We start from the raw sequence: 23,070 nt of genomic DNA on the forward strand, positions 1-23,070 counted from the left end.
CATGGGAAGTTATAGAAAAAGTGTTTAGGTGTAAGAAGTAATGGGCAGTTGAAAGGCATCAGGTGGGGATGGTTCTTGCTTCTCATTTCTGTGTAGTCAGTTGGTGTCTGCTGCACATGACCAGCTTCCAGAGGAGAGGTTTGCTTTGTGCCTTCTGGTGGAGTTTATGTGAGGGTGGTAAGGAGTCTCCACTGCTCTGCCTGGTGAGTTTGTAAGGGATCCTCTCACAGCCCCACTGCCTGTTCTCTTTCTGTCAGTGTGAGCAAGGAGTGGATTTTGTCATTTTGAATTCTATTTCTGTCCACAGTGGTCTGAGTAGTGACAGTGAATTAAGGGGGAACAACAAAGAAAAAAGAATAGCAGATGCTGTTCATGCTTTGGGAAAGCCCGATGGCTTCCAAATACTTCAGATTCTTGAGGTCTAAAAACTTCCTATGACAGCTTCTAAACCCAAAGTAATACTTTGGGTAAAAAAGAAGTTTCCCTTTTTTCTGTGTTCAGCTATAGAAGATTGTGTGGGTTTTGGTTGTTCTTTGTTTTGCTTTTTTTTTTTTTTTTGAAGTTTAAGAGTAATTAGAGGTGATTCATGTAAAAACTCTGCATAAATTTGGGCCAGTAAAGCTTTTCCACTTTGTTATGTGTTGGAATGCTTCACATGTGTTTCATAGTTACATATGTATTGCAAAGTTAATGAAAGTTCTCAAAATGCAAATATGAGACTGAGTTTTTAAAAGGGAGAATTTGTACTCTGAAGAGTTAGAGAAACTAAACAGGATTGTGAATGCTGTGCATGGGGACGGTCCTTATTTCAAGTCTCACTCTTGTCACACCTTGGTTTATTACTACATCTGCCTTTTAATTAGGCAAGCAATCATGTGATCTTCTCTGCAGTCATGAAGACTGGAAGAATCAGCTATTTTTATCCTATGTAAATTCTTAGCATAAATTAATTCATCATGCATGCACAACCGAGATCCTTCAAATGTTCTGCTTTTAAATCTGGTACTCAGTGCATTTCTTTTGACTTAAGATTTGCATCTTGCTTTCTGCAGTTTATGCATGTGAGTTTGTGCCTCAAACTTGCTGAGTAGTAAGCACTGGATTCAAGTAAGCACAGCATTCAAGCTGTCCTACCAGTTTCACCTGTCAAGTATAAGGAAAATTTAGAGAAGGGGTGTTCAGGCAGCTGAATGAACTAGTTTCTTGCATTTAATTACAACGTGGTTTGACATGATTTGGTTTTTCTAATCAAAAAATACAAAACTTCCCGTGTTATATCAAACATTCAGCAGAAATTGAGTTTATTTTTAGCCTCTGCCAGTGCGTGGTTGCTGAATGTATCTGAATGCTTTGGAATTTTATGCATCATATTTGGTGCTGGTAGTATAAAGTAAATGGTAGTTTACTTTCAAGTAAATTTTACTTTCAAGTAAACTTCACTTGATACTTTTTTTAAATACTTGGATCATCTGGGAGAGCTATTGGCCTACCTATGGAATTGCTGAAAGGCAAAATCAAATTAGAGGCTTAGTTACCAGTTTTCATTGGGAAGAAATTTAACTTAATGGAAGACCCTCTGTTAGCCTGTCAATAAGCAAGAAAATCATACTGCATCACAGAAGTTGTACAATGAAATGGACTCTGCAGCTGTGATGAGCAAGTCCTTCATGTCTAGGGAAGCCTGGAGAGTGTGTCTTTGGGAGGTGTTTAGTGAAGCAAGGTGGGCAGCAGTGCTGCAGCAAACTGTGCTGGGGGCTGGCTTGGGTGGACTTAACTTTCTTCACCACAGCTCTTGTGGTGGTGTGTTTTAGAGCAGGCACCAAGACAGTCCTGACAGCACAGCAGTGTTTTGGCTGTTGCTGAGCAGGGTGTGCACAGGGTCAAGGCTTTCCCAGTTCCCCACTGCCCCCCAGGCAGTAGGCTGAGGCGGGGACACAGTGGGGAGAGCTGAGCCCAACTGCCCAAAGGGATCATTCCATGCCAGGTAACGTCATCCTCTGCAATAAAGTGGAGGGGAGTTTTCCCACAGTTGCTGTTGCTCAGGGACTGGCTGGGCACCAGTTTGCCAGTGGTGTTTGATTGCTCCTGTATCACTAGAAAAATTTGTTCCTTCATTTATTAAATTGTCTTTTATCTCAGCTCAGGAGTTTGGTTTTTTTTACTTTTGTCTTTCCAGTTCTCTTCCCCCATCTCACTGCGGGGGGGAGTGAGCAAGCAGCTGGGTGGTGCTTAGCTGCCTGCCAGGGATAACTCACCCCAGGCTAAACTCAATATTGGATAAATTCAAAGGCATATGTGTTTAAAAGAGAATAATTTAATCTACTTCAGTTTTATTGACACACTGTCTTAGATTGCAAAGTCAAACAATATTGAAAACTTGCCATTATAAAATTGATGCCTTGTCATCTGGAATGCCTTGTGCAACATTGATCGCTTTTTTTTAGGAGTATTCCTCAAGTAAGGAGTGCTTAGTGACTCCTTAAGAGATGGAAAGTCTAGCTGCAGAAAGTATTGAATGATAGTAGAAAATATTGTTTGGAGCATGCTTCCTTTACGTCATAATGTGCTAGGCAGGTGCTCAGTGAAATGGAATGCAATTCACAAATCTGAAAATAATTGTAATAAATGTTTTCATTCCATGTCTAGTAAGTCATATTTAAGTATGACATACTGGCTTCATGTGTTGTTTAAGCAAACTAGCCAACCAAGGCTTTAATATTTGTAGAGAATGTATATATTACCTGGACATGAAAGTACCTCTTTGTTTTTAGGATCTGTTGCATCACTTTAGAGAAGGATGTGAATTTTAGCCCTTCTGCAGTAGTTTCTTGCCCTCACCCTGCCTTTAAAGCATTTGGAGTGTGGTCAACTGAGACAGAAATCTATGCAAGTGGACTCTGGGTCTGACTTATTACGAAGACTTATTTAAACTATTTTGTATCCTAGATTTCTAATGCATTTGGGTTTTGGTTTGGAGAGCAGCCAACTGACTTTTTTGTCACTTGAACAGAAACCTTCGAGTCCTGGGGTTTGATGCCCATAGAATGGCTACAGATATTTTTCTAGATGTGCATTTCTCTCAAGTCTGAAGTCTAAAACCATCTCTTCCAAACTTTGTCGGTAGGTCACTGTCAGTCTTCACAACTTCTGCCATTGGTGTTCACCGTAACTAAAATTTTAAAATAGTGATTCTGCGCTCTACTGTCACCTTACAAATGATCACTGTTCTTCTGGACAGTTTGGGAGCTGTCCCTCAGAAGTGTGGAAAAAATGCTGATGTGGAGGCTGATGTTGACTGGGCACAACCAGCTTGATCCGGTGTGGTTTAATGATGGTAAATTCTTGCAAAAATATTTCTGTACTCACATAAATCAGTCCCATTGTGTTCTGCAAGTGAGTACAGTTAATTGCATTGGAGGTGCAAATGGGTGTCTTTGCAAGTTAAATGGGATGCATTTGTTGGAATGGGAGCGGCTTTATAAAAGGGGTAAATTCTGTTCGACTTCCCTTGGAAACAAGATTTAATGCAATGGAATTGCACATCATTTGTCTGACATTCTTAATAGAATGTGTTAGAATTTTCTTAAATGCTGCTTTCTCCTGGCAGTTGGACAGAGCTTCATGCTCTGAAATCCAGAACAGCTGTGTCTAAAAGCCATGTTCTTTATTTTATAGAGGATGTGATGTTCAGTATTATCCCAATGTTAGTGCTGTAAGAAGTGGCTGACTGGATTGCTTAAATGTTTGTCCTTCATATTTAAGATGAGAAATCAAATGTGGATATCACGTTTGGATTTTACAAGAAAATCTGACATGTTGGAAGACCAAACTAGTTATTTGGCAAAACGATGGCTTAGCTGATTTTTCTCTCAACACACTGAATTCTGTGAGCGTGTGGCTGTCATTTTTTGGTCATATAGGTATCAGAGGGGGAAAAGTGTGATCTCTCAACGTGTATATGTTGTGGTAAGCAAATAAATACTTTTAAATGATATTTCAAATCCATGCTACTTGGAATATTTCCACTATTGTACCCAGTAGCCTGCTTAATTGTTTAGAATTACTCTGAAGCTCTAAGGTATGTTGCACATACCTTACATACCTTACATACACAACACTTGGCTAAAGTGAGCTGGACTATAGTGCAAGGCTGAGGGAAAAATAGAGCCAGCTAACTGATTTTGAGAAGTATAGTACTAGATACAGCTGACCAGCCTCTCCACTTTCAGAGAATACCTTTACATTGATTTTTGAAGTGTTTCTCAGTCTCTTTAGTCTCTTTATTGCTCTAAAATATTGGAAACTGCACTGGTGTAAGGAAGCATATTTAACTTACTGAGACTATGCCAGTTCCTACTCTGATGTTAGAAGAGTGATGTAAGAGTTATTTAGGGGCATAGCCTTGAATTTCTTACTGAATCGGGAATGACCTGATTTACAGAAATAAGTGATTTATTATGCATTGCTTAAATGCTTGTAGCTCCAGTACTAAATATATATCAACAATGTTGTTATGAATACTTACTGTCCTTAGAAACAGTTCACATGAGTAAAAGAAATGAGGAAATTAAGGTCTACAGTTCTGTTTAATCTGTTTAGGTAGTAAGACTGCTTTGAGAATTTTTTGAATCTGGAATAATTTTCATTTATTTCCTTTGGACTTAACATTTGCCAAGTTGAGCATGTGTTTTGGTGTCTTCCTGAATCACTACTTGCCCAGTTCAGGAGGCACAAGTAAATTACTTTCTCCAGTATATTTAACTACTCACTGAACACACCTCACAGTCTCTGTTGGCAGCTTCTCTACTATTCCTTAGTATTGTATAGCCCACACTATTTCATAGTCTTCACTTTTGAAAGTTTCTGAATCAACTTTCAAGTTGCTATAAAAGCCTAAACCTTTTCTGATCTACAAATCTTAGGTATATAAGTATCCTAAAAAGAAAGCCCTTAGAAATCACAATTTGGAAGTACATCCCCTAGTTCAGTAACGTGACTTTTTTGGATGCTAATCGTTGTGAAATGTACTTAGAGTCTCTTAGTTATAAAACAGACAAAAAGATAAGGGATGTCACTAAATGGATTTGAAATAAAATTAAGCACTCTGTGTTTCAATAAAATGCAAACTTTGTTCAGTTTACTGGGCTGCAGTCATAAGAACGCGTATTTTGGAGCAGATGAGAAACATTCTCATGAGGAACTGATTTTGTCAAAAAAATGCTGATGTGATTGAGTTCAAATGCTCTGTGGGAACCCTGACAAAAGCCTTGATGGAATCGATAAACCCTCCGTGGTGCCTGCCTGCCGTGCGGGAGCTGCCGGCTCCTGGCAGGCAGCCGGGGCTCCCTGTGTGGGGCACTGCAGGGCTCCGGCTCTCTGAGCTCTCTGTGGGGCTGCACACCCTCCCTCTGACTGGGGGTGAGCAAGAGGCTGTTCCGAAATTCCTGTTTCAGAGTCTGTTAGCTGGGGAAAAAATTGGGTTGTTTGGGGTTTTTTCTTAATTCTGAGTTGCTCTCCAAATTACTTTCTTGGAGCGGGGTTTTTCTTTAACTTTGATGTATTTTGGGGCTAAAAAGGGGAGGGGGCAGGAAGAAGTTTCAGAGGGAGTGCTTTGTGGGGTGGTATTTCTGCTTTACAGCAGGTGCTAATAGGGACTGAAGGAGGGGGCTGAAGGGCTGCATGCACAGATGGTGACAGACCATGCTGTACCAGTCTGGGAAAATGATTAATCAATACCACAAGGATTTATTCTAGCACTAAGTTCTTTTAATTTAGCCTTATGTTTCTCTGCTCAGGAGTTCTGTAGGAGAATTTTCTAAATGTGATGCTGATTCAGGATCGTGGTGATTTTTGAAAGTAATCAAAACAATTCTCTGGTTTTTAGCTGGATCTTGTTGCAAATGGCAGTGAAGAGAACAAATGTTCTACCCGTGTCTCTAATTGGAAGTTGCATAAATATGGCTTGGATTTTAATGAAGGAGACTTGGGGAAGTATTACTGAGAAATAGCAAATTATGAGTGAGCAAGATGTTTAATGCACATTTTTCATAATCCTATTGTGCTTACATTGCTGGAGGCAACCTTCATTCTGATACTTCCCAAGTTTTGAGGGTTTGCATTTCTGACTTTATTAATCTCTTAAAAGAAACCCTGTGACTTCACAGATCTTGATTTTTGGCAAAATGAAAAGGGAAAAAAAAATAGAAATCACCTGAAATGGCATTATTTACACCAGTGTAATTCATTAACAGCATTGGAACTTTTAGGTTCCTGATGCAGATCTTTGCTTCATGAGTTACTGGAGGATGTTGTCATCATTTATGGAATGCTGGAGGAAGAAAATATCTTCCAGTGAGCCCAAGACTCCTTATCTCTTGTTTAATGTTAGTCACCTTCCATCTGCTTGGCTTTTCCTCCTCGTCTTGTTCTATTCCCTCACCTAGGTCAAGATTTTACTAACCTGGTTTCTTTTAATACTTACTGCCTTGGAGTTTTCTGCCTGAGCTAGAACCTCTTCCCAATCTGTGCTGGGTTCTAAGGCTTCTTTTAGGCACTTCCTTCCCTCTGATGCTCCTTATCCAAAACAAACCATCTTTTCTCCTAATCACAGCATGAAAGCTTCCTGTTCAGGATGTGCTTCCAATACTTCTCCAACTGTTGGCAACCCGTTCTCCCCTACAAGGTTCCCCATTACATCTTTGTTTCCTGTCCTCTGCCTCATTTAGCTCTTCAGACAGTCTTCCCTCTGTCCTGTGTGTTTGTTTCCCACCAACTTGCTGATAGCAATTCCCTCTCCCAGTAGACACGTACTTTCTCTGGTCAGTTCTTAAGGTTGTCCTGACTCTCCCCTCCCATTTCTGCCTCATGCCCAACCACTTTCCTCGTTCTCTTCATTTCCCTTTTTGTCCCCATTGTCCATCTGTCACCTTCTTAGTATTTCACTTTCTTCTTCTACTGTGGATATCAGTGGTGAAATGACTGAGGTTGCTGGAAAGGTAGACCTGAATTGTCTGTGGGGAGTCAACCTCAATCCAACAGGAGCTATACTTAGAGGAAAAATAGCATTGAACCAAAGAACACTTGCTTGCTCCATCAAAATGGCTCATGATTGGACCTAATGTGTGTGGGAGGTTGGAGGACACTCTGAAATCCTCAGAGATTTTAGTCAGATTCTTAAAAATATTTACTCTGTATTTGTAAATATGTATATACGTTGTAGGCAAGGAGAACTTGTCACCCGACACTGAGGACACAGACAGGTTCTTTCAGGGATCCTTGGCAGAATGATGATCATGGCACTAATCATAGCTACAATTAAGTAATTATTTTCATAACAAGATATTAACAGAGAATTTATGATTAGAATGGCACGTGATTTTTACAAGCAGAATCAGTATTGTACGGTTTATAAGTAGCATAATACAGAATTTATAATACAACCTCATTTATTTCTGGACCCTTTGCGGATCAAGACTAATCTTTAATACATCATATCAATATAACAATCATAATCTAGACTCACCATTCATATAAAAGAATATGAGTCACTCCCTCAATCCTTGGAGGAAGGAGAGGACATCCCTGGGCACTGGCAGGTCCCAGATCTCAGTGTCCAGCAGCATCTCCAGTCCAAGTTCCTCCCTTGGGACTGGGGGCTGCTCGATTTATAGAGAGTGTCCTGGGAGCTCTGAGACTCCCATGTTCTGTGGCCAGGCCATTACCACCACCTGGGTGGCCTGGCACCTTGAGGGCTGGCAAGGGAGGGAGCAGCCAGCCTGGCACCCAGAAACCTTGAAGCCTGTAGGGAGGGGAAGAAGAAATCTCTTCATTTTGTCTCCTTGGTTGCCAGGACCTTCAGGGGTTGATAATGAGGGGAAAGAGAGCAAACACGACTCGCTCAGTCACAGGGAATGGCTGCTTGCCTCATAAAATGATGCTGTTTATACTGACCACGTTTCCAGAGATTGGGAGTAGGGAGTACCAGTCACAGAATGACCCTATGAACAGTTGGTTTTGGTGTGAACAATTACTTTGGAAGAGACCTAAGCAACAGAGGGCTGAGTTTTGCAATGGAATGTTGTTGACCTTATTAATGATAATAGGGGCTCCCAGGCTCCCTTTTAATATCAGTGATGGGTGTTAGTAACGACTAAGGACATTTTATGCTGCAGGAATGACCTACAAGTGACTGAAAGCTGTGGTGCTAACTTCTGGGATTCCTTAGATTAATAAAAAGATGCATTAAACAGGAATGCAGTGTGTAAACCAAAGTCACTTAAGGCTGAGTATCAAGTTTGTAAAGCAGTGTGCTATAGGATGTTTTTTTCAAGGAATTAAGATAAATTCTATTTTTAAAATGTTTGTGTTGACCAGATGAAATGCACAAATATCCTGTAAAAAGCACTTCCATGTTAACGGGAGGAAGATGGCGAAGCAAAATATTGCTTTATTTTGTCTCTTCTGAAAGAGCATTTGTTTGAGTTCTAGAGATGCAATATATAGCGTAACCTCAAGTGGTGTTCACAAAGGTACTTTCCACTGTCATCCTTAAGTAGGACATAGAACCCCTAAATACCCATGGAAAGTTAAGTGCAAGGGGTGAAAACTAGGCTCTGATCCAAAGCCAGTTGAAGCTGATTAAAGGACTGCATTTGTCTGCCGAGGGCTCTGGCTTAAGCCACTAGCAAGCTAGAATTGAGTTTCAGATGTTCAGATAGGCTTCTTGTGTTTGTTGAGTTTGTGAGTTTTCCTTCTGATCTGTTTTTGAAGTTCTGTTCATGATTATAGGAGATGTCCCAGTATGTACAGCACCTGAAGTCTTACATATTTTCACTATTGAGTTCTAGAAATAGTAAATAGATAATTTTCAACACCTTAACTACACTTAACCAACAGAATACGTATTGGGGGGTTTTTTTATGGCTTGACACTGTGTAGGTATGTACCTAGATTGTATACAATTGTATGCCTACACCACAGGTATACCTCGAGATGATGTACTTACTCATATAAGATATGCCTACAGCTAGAATAGAGGCAAGGAAAATATCTTTACATAGTTTGCAGTTCTTTGTTTGGCTACTTTTAGTGTGCTCCTCCATTCTTCCCATCCTGTTAGATATCTAAACTTTTCAAACAGTGAAACAGAAGAGAGGAATATGTTTTTCGTATAAGAAGTATTGCAGAGTTGCAAATATAGGTTAAAGTGAGAGGTAATGGTCTGCCTGACTCGGATAACTGTTTTGTTTTACTTGTTTGCATGCTTATCTTCTGTTTTAGAAATAGAAAATAAAATATTTACATTTTATAGTAATGTTTTTTTGAATGCAGTCCAAGTTAGTTCCTTCACTTAATTTCACTTGGCACGTTTCCCCACTGGAATTGAGGCCAGGCTGTAAAATTATAGCTGTATGTAGTTACTAGCTATGCGTGTGCTGGGTCTCCAGTTTCTTCCAGTTGAAAAAAGTTGGAAAGTCACTTCTAGAGCTGAATGAAGATTTCATTCCAAATGTTAGCAGAAGTGTAGAGCTTGTTCTCTCTTCTGAGCTCTATTTCACGTATACTGTTCACCAAACAAAAGTTTTCCCCGCTACAAAAAAGGTTTTGAAAAACTCTGACCTACCATTCTGTAACGTATCATGAGGAGTGGGTTTTAGCACTTGAGGGTCAAAATGTTTGCATCAGTTTGGGGAGATAAATTGGAAATTGTTTTAATTCATTTCTTTCCTGTTTGACCTCTAGGTTCCAGCAAGATGTGGAGTGACAGTCCGAGACAGCCTAAAGAAAGCGCTGATGATGAGAGGTCTTATTCCAGAATGCTGTGCTGTTTACAGAATACAAGATGGGTATGGTTTGTGTGGGATGACCTTTTGTTCTTAGAATCTCACTGGAGCTACCCAGTATGGCCAGTTCTATCCAGCATTGTGGAAGCTGTTTTTCGAAGTTGAGAATTATATGATACTTTTCACTAGAACAATTTGTACCTCAAAGACATGTTGGAAAGAATGGCAAACTTCTAGAAAAAGGCTCAGGCTTAATATTGAGTAATATGGGCTTATAGACTGCTGGTAAAACAGTCATTAATCAAACTCATGCTAGCCAAACAAGTATTAAATAGGTTGTGTTAACTTCTTGGTTTTATTTCACTTGGTTATAATGCATTCTTAACTAAAAGCAAGAATTCCCTTGGGGGGGGAAAAAAAGAGTTTTTAGCCCTAAAAAGTTTGTAGATTGTTTTACTGCACACAGCTAGCCATCTCCGTGGAACTCTTACACAACAGGTACTTTCACAAACACTTTATTTGATCAGAAAGGCATCCGTCACCTTGGAACCAAGGAATTGGCTACTACTGGAGCTGACTGGAAAAAAGTGCATTTCCTTCATGCAGTCTGTCCAGGGAGGGTGTGCTTTATTTGCTGGGTGCTGAGCTTCATGTCTTGCCTTTAAAGTTTCCGGCATTTGGAGCCTGAGTAGCAAACCCCCCCCACAGTGCAACATTTTAGCTGATCTCACAACTTGGGCAAGAGACGTGCAAGGGCTTGTGCTCCGATGCTAATGAGAGGCTTATTTGCACTTTAGAGAGAAGAAGCCAATTGGCTGGGACACAGACATTTCCTGGCTCACGGGAGAGGAGCTGCATGTGGAAGTCTTGGAGAATGTGCCACTCACGACACACAATTTCGTATGTTCCTTTTTGTGAGATACTGAGTAGGGTTACGTTAACTTTGTACTTTCAAATTCAAATCAGCAACTTGGAATATTTTCTATCTGTGGCATGTGGTGGGAGTTGCAGAAAAGGTTTTTAATCGCAGTAGCTTAAGTGAATTAGATAGAATTGTATTTGAAGTAAGTGATGTTAGAGTACTTGATCACCCTTAAAACTCTTAAGGTTTGGATGGAATACACCCTCTAAAATCTATAAATGTAGGGGGGTTAAGTCAGCACTGCATTGCAGAGCTGTAATAACAATCTACTATTTTAGTATTGCTGTATCTATAAAATGTATTCTAGGCCTCTCTGCTGGCTCTGCAGCAGCAATTAACTAATGAACTAACTATTCCCAGAGCAGTGCTGACATCATCAATGATGCTAGAGCACAAATATGTTTTGACCTGATAAGGCACCAAGTAAATGGAAGCTGCTAAACAAAATCCATCTAAATGGTACCAGCTACATACAAAATCCTGGAAATAATGTTTGTCACATTGGGAAGAAAGACCTTCTATTTCAATTTAAAACATACCAAAATTTTATCTGCAAGCTGCTTAAAATATTTTACTCAATCTAGTTTGGCTGTGGCTAGTTAGATGAAATGTAGTAGGCTTAACATTTTTTTAGTATCCTTCTGAAATTTTGATCATTACAGGTAGTAATAGAGCTAGAATGTGTTTTTATGCCAAATATTGCTAAAATAGAAAATTAAATAAATCATTTCTCCCTCCTGTAATTTGGGGATCACACATGATCACCCTTTTGTGATTCTAAGTGTTTGAGTTTCAGTAATCAAAATTACAACTATGTATGTAACCATACATTGAAGCCTTATATATAAACCATATGTGTATTTCCAGTCCTGTGAGTGTTGGATAGAAATGTTATTTGGCCCCTGGAAAAATCGGAAGATAATATTTCAGCAGCTTTTGGTTTTATAGGTTGTATCCAATTAAATTCTGAATGTTTGTCCCTAGCACGATAATAGTGACGTTTTGCTTCAGATTTGCTGCTGTGTTTCTTATTGCTAATGAAGTGAAGCGTTAATTCCAATAAACAGTCAGAATTTGAATGCACGAATACTGTTTCAAAAAAGAGACAATCTTTTATGCAAATCTGTCTGATACATAAAACTGTAGGGGGGGGGGAGACAAAAGCAGGTAGCCTGTCTCAGGTTTACAGAAGGACTCTGTGTAATTGTGACTGTGTCTTACAACGTAGGTACGAAAAACCTTCTTCACGTTAGCGTTCTGCGACTTCTGCCGAAAGCTGCTTTTCCAGGGGTTCCGGTGCCAGACGTGTGGCTACAAATTTCACCAGCGCTGTAGTACAGAAGTGCCACTGATGTGTGTTAATTATGACCAACTTGAGTAAGTAATCACAATTGGTTTTCAAGTCGAGCCTTCTAATAAGTCTGCAGCTGTCAGTGGTTTCTTACATTAAATCTGGAATTGAGGAAGTCAGAGAAAGTGCTTGAAAAAAAAATATAGGGGTTCCACTGTTCTTGTGAAATTGCTTAATTCATATTCTTTCTGTGCTAACTCAGACAACCAGTTCATATTTCTTTGCTGGACTATGAAATGCTTTCTTTGAAGCATGAGTAGGGTTGCTGAGCACTTGACTATATCAGACAGACTTCTTATTGTTCACAGTTGTTATTATTAATCAAAACTGGTTCTTTATTATGTGATGGCTCGGGCCTCTGTTTAAATTTTTAGCTCTGTGTTTATTCTCTTCAACCAGTTGAATATAGTGAAATTGCAGTTGGTTTTACAGAGACTGAAAACTAATCTGTTAGCAAGATAAATGCCTAGGTAAGAAACATAAAAGAAAATGTCCTAAACAGTCGTGTTCTTGAATCAAGTTACTGATCTATTTCAATAGTTTTAGAAGAGGCTATTGAGTCTTCTAAATAGATTTTCATATAATGAATAATTTAAAATGCTGGGTTTTCCCCCAAGAATTAATTTAGTTTCATTTTATGTTTGTAACTGTTTACATAGACATCTCTAGAGTTTGTGCTCAGGGTTTATGGATTACGTAGTTGTATCCATTTGACATTTGGGTTTTGGCATTACATCAGAGCAAATGTTAAAATAAGTTTATGTACTCTATATAGGTATAGGTTGTGCATTCTTGAGGAACCAGATGTTTGCAATCCAACTAAAAGATTAAAAAATTACTTTCCACAAAGGTTATGTTTAAGGCATGATCTTCTGATCCTCTCTAAAGTAAATAATATTTTTAACAAATCTTGCAGATTTAGCGTGTAAATGTAATCTTTATTTTAAAATTTAGACTCTGATCAGTGAGCTTTTGGGAGTGTCTTGTAGTCTTTGAGTGTTATATTGTGAAGCTTCTGGGTTTTGCACAAGTTAGGTTGTTTTTGTTTTGTTCTTGCCTCACAGTTTGCTGTTTGTCTCCAAGTTCTTTGAACATCACCCCATACCACCAGAGGAGGCCTCCTTAGGAGAGACCACCCCAGCATCTGGATCGTACCCCTCAGTGCCCCCCTCAGATTCTGTTGGGTATGACCTTATTCCTGCTGTTTAATAACATAACATTTCAGTACTATGCTTAGAAACATTCAAAATACTGCTTTGCAACTTTTATATTTTTGTAATCTGGCTTGTCATACAAATATATCCACCTATGCTTAACTTAAAAGAAGTGAATGTTTTCATTCACAGAAATGATATAAATTAGTAATGAACCAAAGTTAAATATGTATGTAACTGTTTGTAGAATTGAGGCCTTCCCTGTTAAACTGATTGCTTTTACATGATGACTTAGACCTGGTCTAAACTGGAAAGATTTTATACTTAAAATTAATTAATTAATTGGTTATCGAACTACAGTTTATTTGCCTTGAAGTGACATACCTCAGTTTCAGAGTAAACCACATCACTGTAAGGTTGGTGTGAACAGGGGCCAAGTCCAGATCCATAATACTGCTTTAGTAGCTTTTCCACATACACATTGCTTTAGGATCCTGCAGACCAGCTGTCTTCCTCCTGTTCATGTTGGGATATACCAATAGCATCTGTTTGCTGCAGCTTCAGGTTTTGCAGAATTAGACCTCTAAAACTGACCATCCCCCGTGTATTTCCAACAAAGATTCTGGACCCTTTTTCCTTGAAGAGATAAGTGACCTTATTTAGATGATGTTCCCAGTAGCAAGGAGATCAGTGACACCATCCAGCACTAGGTAGTTGAACAAATCTCCAGGGAAGAGTAACTCAGGGATATGTATCACAGTCAAGAAACCTGATGCAGATTTTTTAAGAACACCAAATACAAAAACCTTCAGAAAACTATCCCCAGGACATGTGTGCTGCGTGGAATTGGGCTGAAATTGGCAGAGAGGCTCCTCTGGATTAGTGAACATTGTGCCCAGACTAAAGCAGAAACAAACTGGAAGCTACACAGGCGCTTATGGACTCTTAACTAGAAGATAAGTTCTCTGGACAGCCAAGACTATTTTATGGAAGATCAAATATAATGCCTCCCAGGAAAATAGATTGATAGTCCTGCAGAGGGAACCTCATTTGGTAAGTACAGAGATTATCTTCTTATTTGTACTATATTGTATGTGCAGATTCAAGTAAATTCAAAAGTACTTCTTCCGGGTAGTAGATGCTGCCTGTATATCCCATGGATGTTAGTACAGCAGATTATGGACAAGGCTGTTATGGTTCTCTTAAGTGCAGCAGGCTCTGCCTTTCTCATGGTACAGCCGAAATTATAACCAGGCTAGAACTATTAATCCATGAAAAAACTTGTCCATACCAACTGTTTTAAACAGCAGCAGATGCCAAAGGCACTATATAGCCCTAATCCTAATACTCTAAATTTATTCTGCTCTTTAATTGTCTTTGCCTCACATTAGTCCATTCTTACCCGTTTATGAAGATACAACAGTATGGATTATCTTAATTGATAAGACTTCAATCAGTCTCAGTTTTGTGAAGTGAAAATGGAAAGGAAAAGCTGAAACCAAAGCTGGTTAATGCCTTAAGGTTTTTAACTTAACATCTATAAAAATGTTAACTTTTAAATATACTTGCCAATTGGTTTTAAGGCGCTTTTCCCAAGTGTTGCATCTGTAAATGTTTGTAATTGCAGAAGCTGTAAAAGGTGTCTGGCTTCCTCCTTTTTGCTTTCTTGCTTTGCCATTGTTAAACAAGAAAAAAAAAAGCATACATCATGTCTGCAAAATTATGTTCACTTTGAAAATGGTTTATGATTATCAGCTGGTGTTTGTAAGTAGTATGCATGTTAGTCAGGAGATTTTCTCTAAACATCTGTGTGTGCAGTATTTCCTTTCCAGAACTAGCTCAGATGTTATTATATGAGCATATGGCACTGTCCATACCTTTTTCCAGGTATCTTTTTGCCTTTCTTTAGTAATACTTCTCTGCTTTTTAAAAACATAATTCTGGAAAGATTAATTTGTCTGAATTTAAAAAGCTGACCTTTTCCATAAAAACATGTACTTACCTGTGGTTTTGTTAAAGGGTATTGCTGCAATATGGGACAACAGCTCAAGTGGAACAAAAAAAAAAAGGGCTGCCATTTGAGATTATCTTGTCTGGGAGGAGAATAAGGGATTGAAATTTGAGAGTTGAGCAATGGGATGTAAAATATGAGGAACTAGCGCTTTAATAACGCTTACTAGATTAATAATTGTTCCTTTGATTTCTCTGTTCTCCTAGCATCTTGCATGGCTCAGCCCACAGAGGAAGGGATGTTACTAATCGTTTGGTAAACCTGAGGAAAGAGAAGGCAAACATCCTTCTTCATCTCTAGCCTTGTGAAGGGATTCCAGCAGCAGGCAAGGTGCTCAAGGAAAGGAAGTTTGTGTTGCAAGACAAGCTCGAGAGCAAAGGCGTGTGTGACATGCTGAGACATTGTCAAGGGATCAAATGGAAAAGTTTGAAAGAGAAAGGGACATAAAGGAAAAGACCATTGGACATGATGCAAAAGCTGCTAAACATGCTGGAGAACTGTTTCACTTTGGTCATGTGTAACATCCTAAAGCAATCCAGTCCTGTAGCCTTTCATTCTTCCAACTGAAAGCGTTAGGCAGTCCCTCCAGGTGTTCCACCCAAAGATGAGGGAGCACATACGGTCCCACTTGCACATCTCTGAACCCCTTATAAAAGTGTATCCAGCCTCCACATTAGGTCTTGTGTCCCATTTTAGTTCTTTCCATTTGCACTCTCCTCTTGTGCTAAAGCAACCATTTTAGTTATAATCTGCACTTAACTGGAAAGAAGTACAAGAAGTGTAGGTCTTCCTAATAAGAGCCATTTGTAATAAAATTGAAGTAAGCAAACTGTATATGATACATTGTATTTGTTTTGTTCATTGCACTGTCATAAAGTTTCTTCTGTATCTTTGCTCGTAAAATACAAGCACAGAATTTCTGTGAACCCAGTTCCCTCGATCTCAAATACCTACATAAGGGAGAGATTAGCCATTCAGAATATTCCAAACTTGTCTTTTTCAACTCTGATCTGTTCTCTTAGATGTTGTGATGTTGGACAAAACTCAGCACACACATGAGGCAGGTGTTATGGCAGGGTAAGTAACCTGTGGAGTGGGTGTAAGAGGGCATGTGGTCACACTTGGAATAGCACAGGGGCAGGTTGCATTTGGTAAAAGCCAAAAACGTCTGCATTGCTCCAGGCAGAACGCTGCTGGTAGGCAAGTTGGCAACATCTTGACTCTTTGAAAAACAACATTTCCCAATATGCTTCATCTTCTAAGTTGGAGGAAGAAAGAGGGAATGTCTGGTGCACCGTTCTTGGAAGCTTGCCAGTCCCTGCCTTTGAGCAGGCTCCAGCCTGTGATTAAACACCTCTGCTTTCCTTTCTGTCTTCCAAATGTTCACTGATCATTCTGCCTCAGCCAAAGATATTTAAATGTCTAGAAAAGCTTCTGAAAAGCCAAGGAAGCAAAGCCACAGTCTTAGAATATTGTATTTAGTACTACAATGGCATTTAGATCCCGTGGTGTTTAAGTGAGCAAAAGCTTTGTGTTTTATTTCATAAAACAAATTTTCCCCTAAAAATGCTGTCCGAATCTTTTCCAGGCCTTTCCATGTAAATGTTCCCAAAGTTCCTACAAAATACAACTTGATACACATTCTTGCTGAGCAGAAAAGGTCTGGTACCAGAATCTTTAGAAAAATTGCTTCTAACCTGTACAACAGGAGGGGAAAACCTCTTGCTCTCCAAAACTTTATTAGAAAAACACGCTAGTGAACTGAAACCTAGTTTGGAGGACTAATGACAGCAGTGTGATTCTCTTGATAACCCCTGGTGTAGGAAGCTTTTGGAAATGTTAGGCTTGTCAGCTCTGATCTGGGCCCAAGGGCCAGTACAAATAAATGCACACGGTTGTGATAATCCTGGCAGTTCTTTTTCACCTACAAGCCAACATGGATGAAAACAAGTTATCATGGTATAGAAAACTGCACTGATTTTTATGAGGTAATGACTGTTACAGAAGTGTCTCGTGTTACTTCTAGACTGACTTCAAAGGGTGCTGCAAGAGTGATCTTCACCTTGTAGTTACAAATGGATACTGCTGTCCTTTTCTCCAAATCTCCATTTGATTTGGGGTTATTGAATATTTCAAGGCTGCAGAGTTGGGAAAAAAAATATGTGTTCTGGCAATATCTGTGGAGTACTATGATAATTGAATCACTAGCTGAAATATTATTGTATCCCAGATCCTTAGCAGTCTTTAGAAGCTTCCTGAAAATGGAAGTGCACTGTGTTCTTCATTAACAGCAGTAACAAAAACCAAATCCAGTCATACTCTGGTGTAAGCAAAATTAATCAAAAAAAGTGCCTTAAAACACATTTTAGATTTGGCCTAGGTATGACTGTACAACCTACAGGTGAACAGTGCATACAGCACTGAGCCCTGTGGCTAAACTGAGATGGACTTGTTCAGGCTAGAAGAGGAATAGGGAAGATCTCAGTCCATTCACAAAGGAACTGGCACACGCCTCATAATTGGAGTGACTGAATTTTCAGTTTAAGCCTTTGCCCAACTGCAGCAAATAAAAGTATGGGCAAAAAAACTTGAAGCCCAAACAAACGTATTTTAAGAAAAATCTTTCCTGAGTAGACCAGCTCTTAAACATTTATGAAACATCACATTGATGAGTTAAAGGAGATTGCAGAAAATCTGTATAAAAATCTTCTTTTGTATTTGTAAAGTGAACTAACTTATATCATTACAATTTCTAAATCTAGTGGAGGTACTGTATATGATTTTATAAAATTGCTTGTTCATATGTAATGTACCATGCGTGGGCACTTCTCTGAGTTACCTTACTCTTTCCTGTGGATCCAGTTTTGTGGAATAGTAAATCTGTGGACCCATTGGTGTTTACTATGCTTGCTAAAGGGTATAAAAATTTTAACCTTATATTCAGTTATTCTTGTCTCCTGACAAAACCTCTTTCTGCTCTGTCTTGATAAAAAGGGAGGGAACAATGTACTTCCCTCAGATACATGGTCCAAGGTAAAAGTTTGGTCATATTGTCAGGAAAGGTTATAACGTTAAATTGAGATTTGGCAATTATCACCCTGTTGTCTCAGAAGCTGAGAATCATTGTTGAAGGAATGCCCACGTCTAAGAGTCTGGGAGAAAGTGGTCAAGATGAGGTAGTATAACCACTCCAATATTGATCTTATTTGTAGAAGGTCTCCTTTAGGGGGGTGACTGTAAACAGCTCACAAGGTCCACAGGAACAACAGAAACTCAGATCCTGGTATTCAGATTGAGGCTCCTTTAAGCCTCAGCCTGCTGTACGTGTATGTCACAGTAAACAGTTCTTTGTAGGAGTTGTTCTGGTCCTCTTGATTTTTTTATTTTATTTTTTTTTTGACCAATGTGTTTTCATAGCCTACAGAACAAGTTTTGGGACTGGCCTGGAATAGACAATGTCACCCTTTCCCAAATGATGATGGCTTGTCCTTGTAGCTCCAGTGTCCCTTCTGCTCTTCTAGAGCAATTAAAATGTAGGAATACTGTACAAACAGGCTTTTGGTAGTTCAGAGGATTGCTGTATTTTTGGGGGTAATGTGCTTTGATAGATCAAGATCTCAATGCAGATCAAGATATAGCTTTTGCCACACAGAGGCAGAAGCTGGTGGTATAACCTCTGAGCCTGTGATCTCAGTAGGCCATCTTGGCCAGCAAACCAGTTGTGTCTTTCTCTTCATTAGTTCCCTTTTTCAAGCAAAATTCCCATTTAGCAAAAATAACTTACCTTTTTATAAGTGTCCCAAGGACACCCAATAATAAAATTCTGATGGAGCACATGGCTAAGTACTTATGAGGTTCCCCTCTCTGGATTCTTGGTGTCGGAAACCCTCACAATAATAGTTCAGAGACTCAGAAAAAAAAAAAAAGGGGGGGAATTCTTTATCAGCCTGTAATTATTTACTAAAGATCTGGACTTCCCCCAGTTAATGAGTGGAAAAAGCTATTAAAATTGTTTTCCAATATGTGTGACATAGCACGCTATCTGTGCTAGCAACATGATGGACGTGGTGACCTGTGCCCAGAAATACAGAAGCAGCAGATGACCATTTATGACTCAAAGGAGGATGTAATTGAAACAATACTTTTTCAATCTGGTTTTCTCTCTGTTGTGTTACTGATGATCACAGAAAATCTGGTTGCTTCTGTCCTCGTCATGTGGCAGAGCTCAGATAGTGTCTCACGCTCACTCCTACTGCAATGATTTGTGGGATGTTCTTACACATCTCCCTTAATTTCCTTATTACCAGAGAACTCTCAGGAAGTTTGAGCAGGAATTAGCTAGCCAAACAATGCCAGTACTGACCTGGCTGAGACACTTTTTACACTTCTTATATTTTTTTGTGCAACATCTGACACACTTGCCTTAACATGAAAATAAAGTACCTTAAAATGTCAACCAAGTGCATTCCCAGTATTTATATTCTGTCATGCAACAATAAGTAACTGGTTTTTGAAAAATTAGCGTGGCTAAACCCCCTACCTCTTCTTCCCTGCCACACTTCCCAAACATATGTATTTTACTACAAGACTTACTAGACTGTTGCTTGCATTAATTCACAAGAGCTTTGTTTTGCCAATCTCAATTTTGTGAGATTGTCGGCTAGGAAGGAAAAGATGACAAGTCCTTAGGATACAGATAGCACTGAGTTCTGGGACCAGTGCCAAACTACATAAACTCTTCAGTGAAAGGTAGGATAGTAGTGTTTAAAGCAGACCTGATTCTTAAAAAATGCCAAGAGATCCTGTTGAAAATGTTAGTTGCCTCTAAATACCTTTGGAGAGGCCAAGGAGTGTTTACTTATAGGAGGTGGCTCCAGGACCTATTGCTGCTGTATGCTGCTCTGTGTTTTATTTCTGAAGCTTCTCCCTGGGCATTGCCTTTGTGGGCATAGTAATTAATCCATGAGTCATTGAATGGGTGGAGGACTCCTCTCTTAGAACTTGGCAAGAAAAACCCTCGCTCCTAAAAACCTTGTTGTCAGATGCCATATATACTTTAACATAAAATTTTCTTTGACAAAACTGGCAAATGTTTTCATTGACCTTTTGCCTTATATCCATTAGATTGAATCATTAGACTTAACAGGGACTGACCTTGACTAGAGTAAGAGATAATTGCCAATTTATTGTACTTCAACAAAATCAGCAGATAACCAAAGAAGTGACTTTCTGCCTTTTTACAAACAAAAAACCAAGAGGTGTTTTGTCTTTTAAATATTCAGTTCATTATACAATAAATGGAAGACTTAATCTACGTTTATGACTGCCGGTGTTTAAATTTCTTCAAGAATCTTGTCTGTGTAGTCTAAATGCTTATCATTCAAGTCAAACCTATTGCATTGCCTAACTATTGCACTGTAAATAACATTTGAAATGTTGCACTATTCAAAGTTATTACTTACAGGTTGAGATTAAAAGGTGATATGTTGATTTTTATTACATCAACATTGGCCATGTTATTTTTAGTATCAATAATAATTGGTCATATTATTAATCAGTTAGGTTCAATGACCATATGTAATTTTCAGTCTATATTTGCTGATCAATAATCCTATCCATACAGTTTGTTTTGTGCCATTTTCTAACTGTAAATTGATGTGAGATGTTAAGCATCTTTGGTTCTTGATGGGTTACCATTTTAAAGAGTGTATTGCACTGACTCAGAGGAAACTGCAGAGTATCTTTCTATCTGCAGTGCATGTTGGGCTACATGAATTTTTCAGATCAGGATTTATTGTTACTAGTTTGGTATGGCATGGTAGAGTTTTTTGTTTTGTTTTAACTCAGAACACTTCACAGCCATGTAATTAGGTAGTTTACGCAGCAGAGAGTTGTTGCAATTGATCATAAGGGAGTAGAGATCGTTCATTATAAATTGTTTTTATTCAGGCCTTTAGATCAGTTTTTTTATGTATGTATTATTATAGTTGAAAAGGACTTACCACACCCACTATGCAGTGTTTGAAGCCATTTGTAGACCTAAATCCTCTTTTTCCTTGACTTTGTTTCTCAGACCACCAATTCTCCCTAGTCCTTCTCCTTCAAAATCCATTCCAATCCCACAGCCCCTCCGACCAGCAGATGAAGACCATCGGAATCAGTTTGGGCAACGCGACCGATCCTCTTCAGCTCCCAATGTCCACATCAATACAATTGAGCCAGTCAATATTGATGTAAGTATTAATAACAATTAGATCAAGAATAGTAGATTTGATGTGTTCATTTTGAATATCAGTGCATTAGGTTTATCATGTGCACACAAGTGCTGTGTTTCTAAGCTAATCCTCAGTGGTCTATCAGAGTCTTCAAGGACCATTCATTTTTCATTTTTTCTTAGATTTATTTTTGCTGTTGAGAGCTGTAAGAACACAAATAACCCCTTCTTCAAAAGGAGAACTGCTTCTTGACAGTCCTGTCCTTTTCATTTTCAAATAAACATTTTACCCCAAACCACTGCTTTTTTTTTGTGTAATTAATCCCAAGGCTCTTGCTGCTAGCTGCTAGCTGGTAACCACCCTTGCAAGCCATTCTGTGTGTTAAACACATTCTTATGCAAAATAGAGGTTTTTTAGTATTTGTATTCCAAGTAACATTTTTGGCATTGAAGAAAATTGAATTATTAAGTTAAGCTGAGTTCAGATATACCGATAGTACCTTAGGATTTCAAGAGCCCAGTATATGTTGTTCTGAGCATTCTTTTAGAGTGTTCAGAAACAGCTACACTTAACTCATTTTCCACCTTTTTGAAATCTCTGAATGGTGAAATGTAACTAATAATAGTGGTTGATATTAGTGTAAGGACAGTTAAAACCTTTCAAAATGTTGATCACGACAACCGCTTTCTAATTTTGCTAAAACACACAGTTCGTATTTTACCCTTAAGTCTGCTCTCTAGAAATTATTCATTTGTCAGATTAATAGTCTTGCAGTCTGCCTGGACACTGAGGCACAAAATCTGTTTTGCATGTGAGCTGATGAAAAGGTGAAGTGTTAGTTTTAAGAGTGTGGCTGTGTAGACATTTACATATGATATATGGCACTGGTGCAGCTGAGGCATAGCCAGTGCCTTCAGCAGCAGCGTAGGTGTATGAGGGAACAAATATAATTGTGTAACAAAAAAGGGAACAAAGATAATTGTGTAACAAAAAAAAAAAAAAGCTCCATGATGTTGGAATACAGAAGGAAACTGTTAGAATTTTCTGCTTTTCTTCTCTTTAGAAAGTCCTTAGCATAGTTTGCTTTTAGTTGCAAAAGATACTCTCAGTTCACAGTGTATTGCAAGCAAAGGAAACCTTTTGCAGTTAGTCATTTCTGAGAAGAACAGAGTGCGCCTGGCTATGCAAATCAGCTGTGTTGTTTTAAGAAAAAATGAAGCAGGACTCGTCTGACTGATGTACCTCAGTACAGGAAATTGATGTCCCAGCTTCTAATGTGACACTTCAAATCATTTGTGCCACAAACAGTGTAACTAGAACATTTAGTTCAATATTTCTTCACACATTTTGGCCACCTCTATTTTTAAATCAATATTTTCATGTCAGCATCTATTTTGGGTAGTGTACATTTCACTTTACTACTGAGAGATGCTGTTTTAGAGCAACTGATTTTGAGAAGTTTAGTAATTGTTATAAGTAGTTCTTTGGAGTCACTGCTATTATTAAATCAGAATAGGAAACCACTTTTGTTTCATGGACAACACATGACATTATGGATTCTCAAATTGATCAATATCAATTGATTCCAGAATCTAAATGTTAATACCTAAATTAAATACAGATTATTTTTTTAAT

General features: G+C 38.7%; 1 protein-coding gene across 1 annotated transcript in view; it reads left to right on the plus strand.

Annotated features, from left to right (window-relative positions):
- Positions 1-23,070, plus strand: part of BRAF (B-Raf proto-oncogene, serine/threonine kinase) — a 60,092-nt gene that overhangs the window by 14,722 nt on the left and 22,300 nt on the right. The window contains exons 3-7 of the mRNA XM_027666698.1: positions 9,742-9,845; positions 10,580-10,682; positions 11,933-12,081; positions 13,120-13,239; positions 21,294-21,453. Of these exons, the coding sequence (XP_027522499.1) occupies positions 9,742-9,845; positions 10,580-10,682; positions 11,933-12,081; positions 13,120-13,239; positions 21,294-21,453 (636 nt within the window). The remainder of the gene's footprint in view (positions 1-9,741; positions 9,846-10,579; positions 10,683-11,932; positions 12,082-13,119; positions 13,240-21,293; positions 21,454-23,070) is intronic.

This window comes from Corapipo altera, unplaced genomic scaffold (assembly GCF_003945725.1).
Source record: "Corapipo altera isolate COAL_440 unplaced genomic scaffold, ASM394572v1 1, whole genome shotgun sequence".
Lineage (NCBI taxonomy): Eukaryota > Metazoa > Chordata > Aves > Passeriformes > Pipridae > Corapipo > Corapipo altera.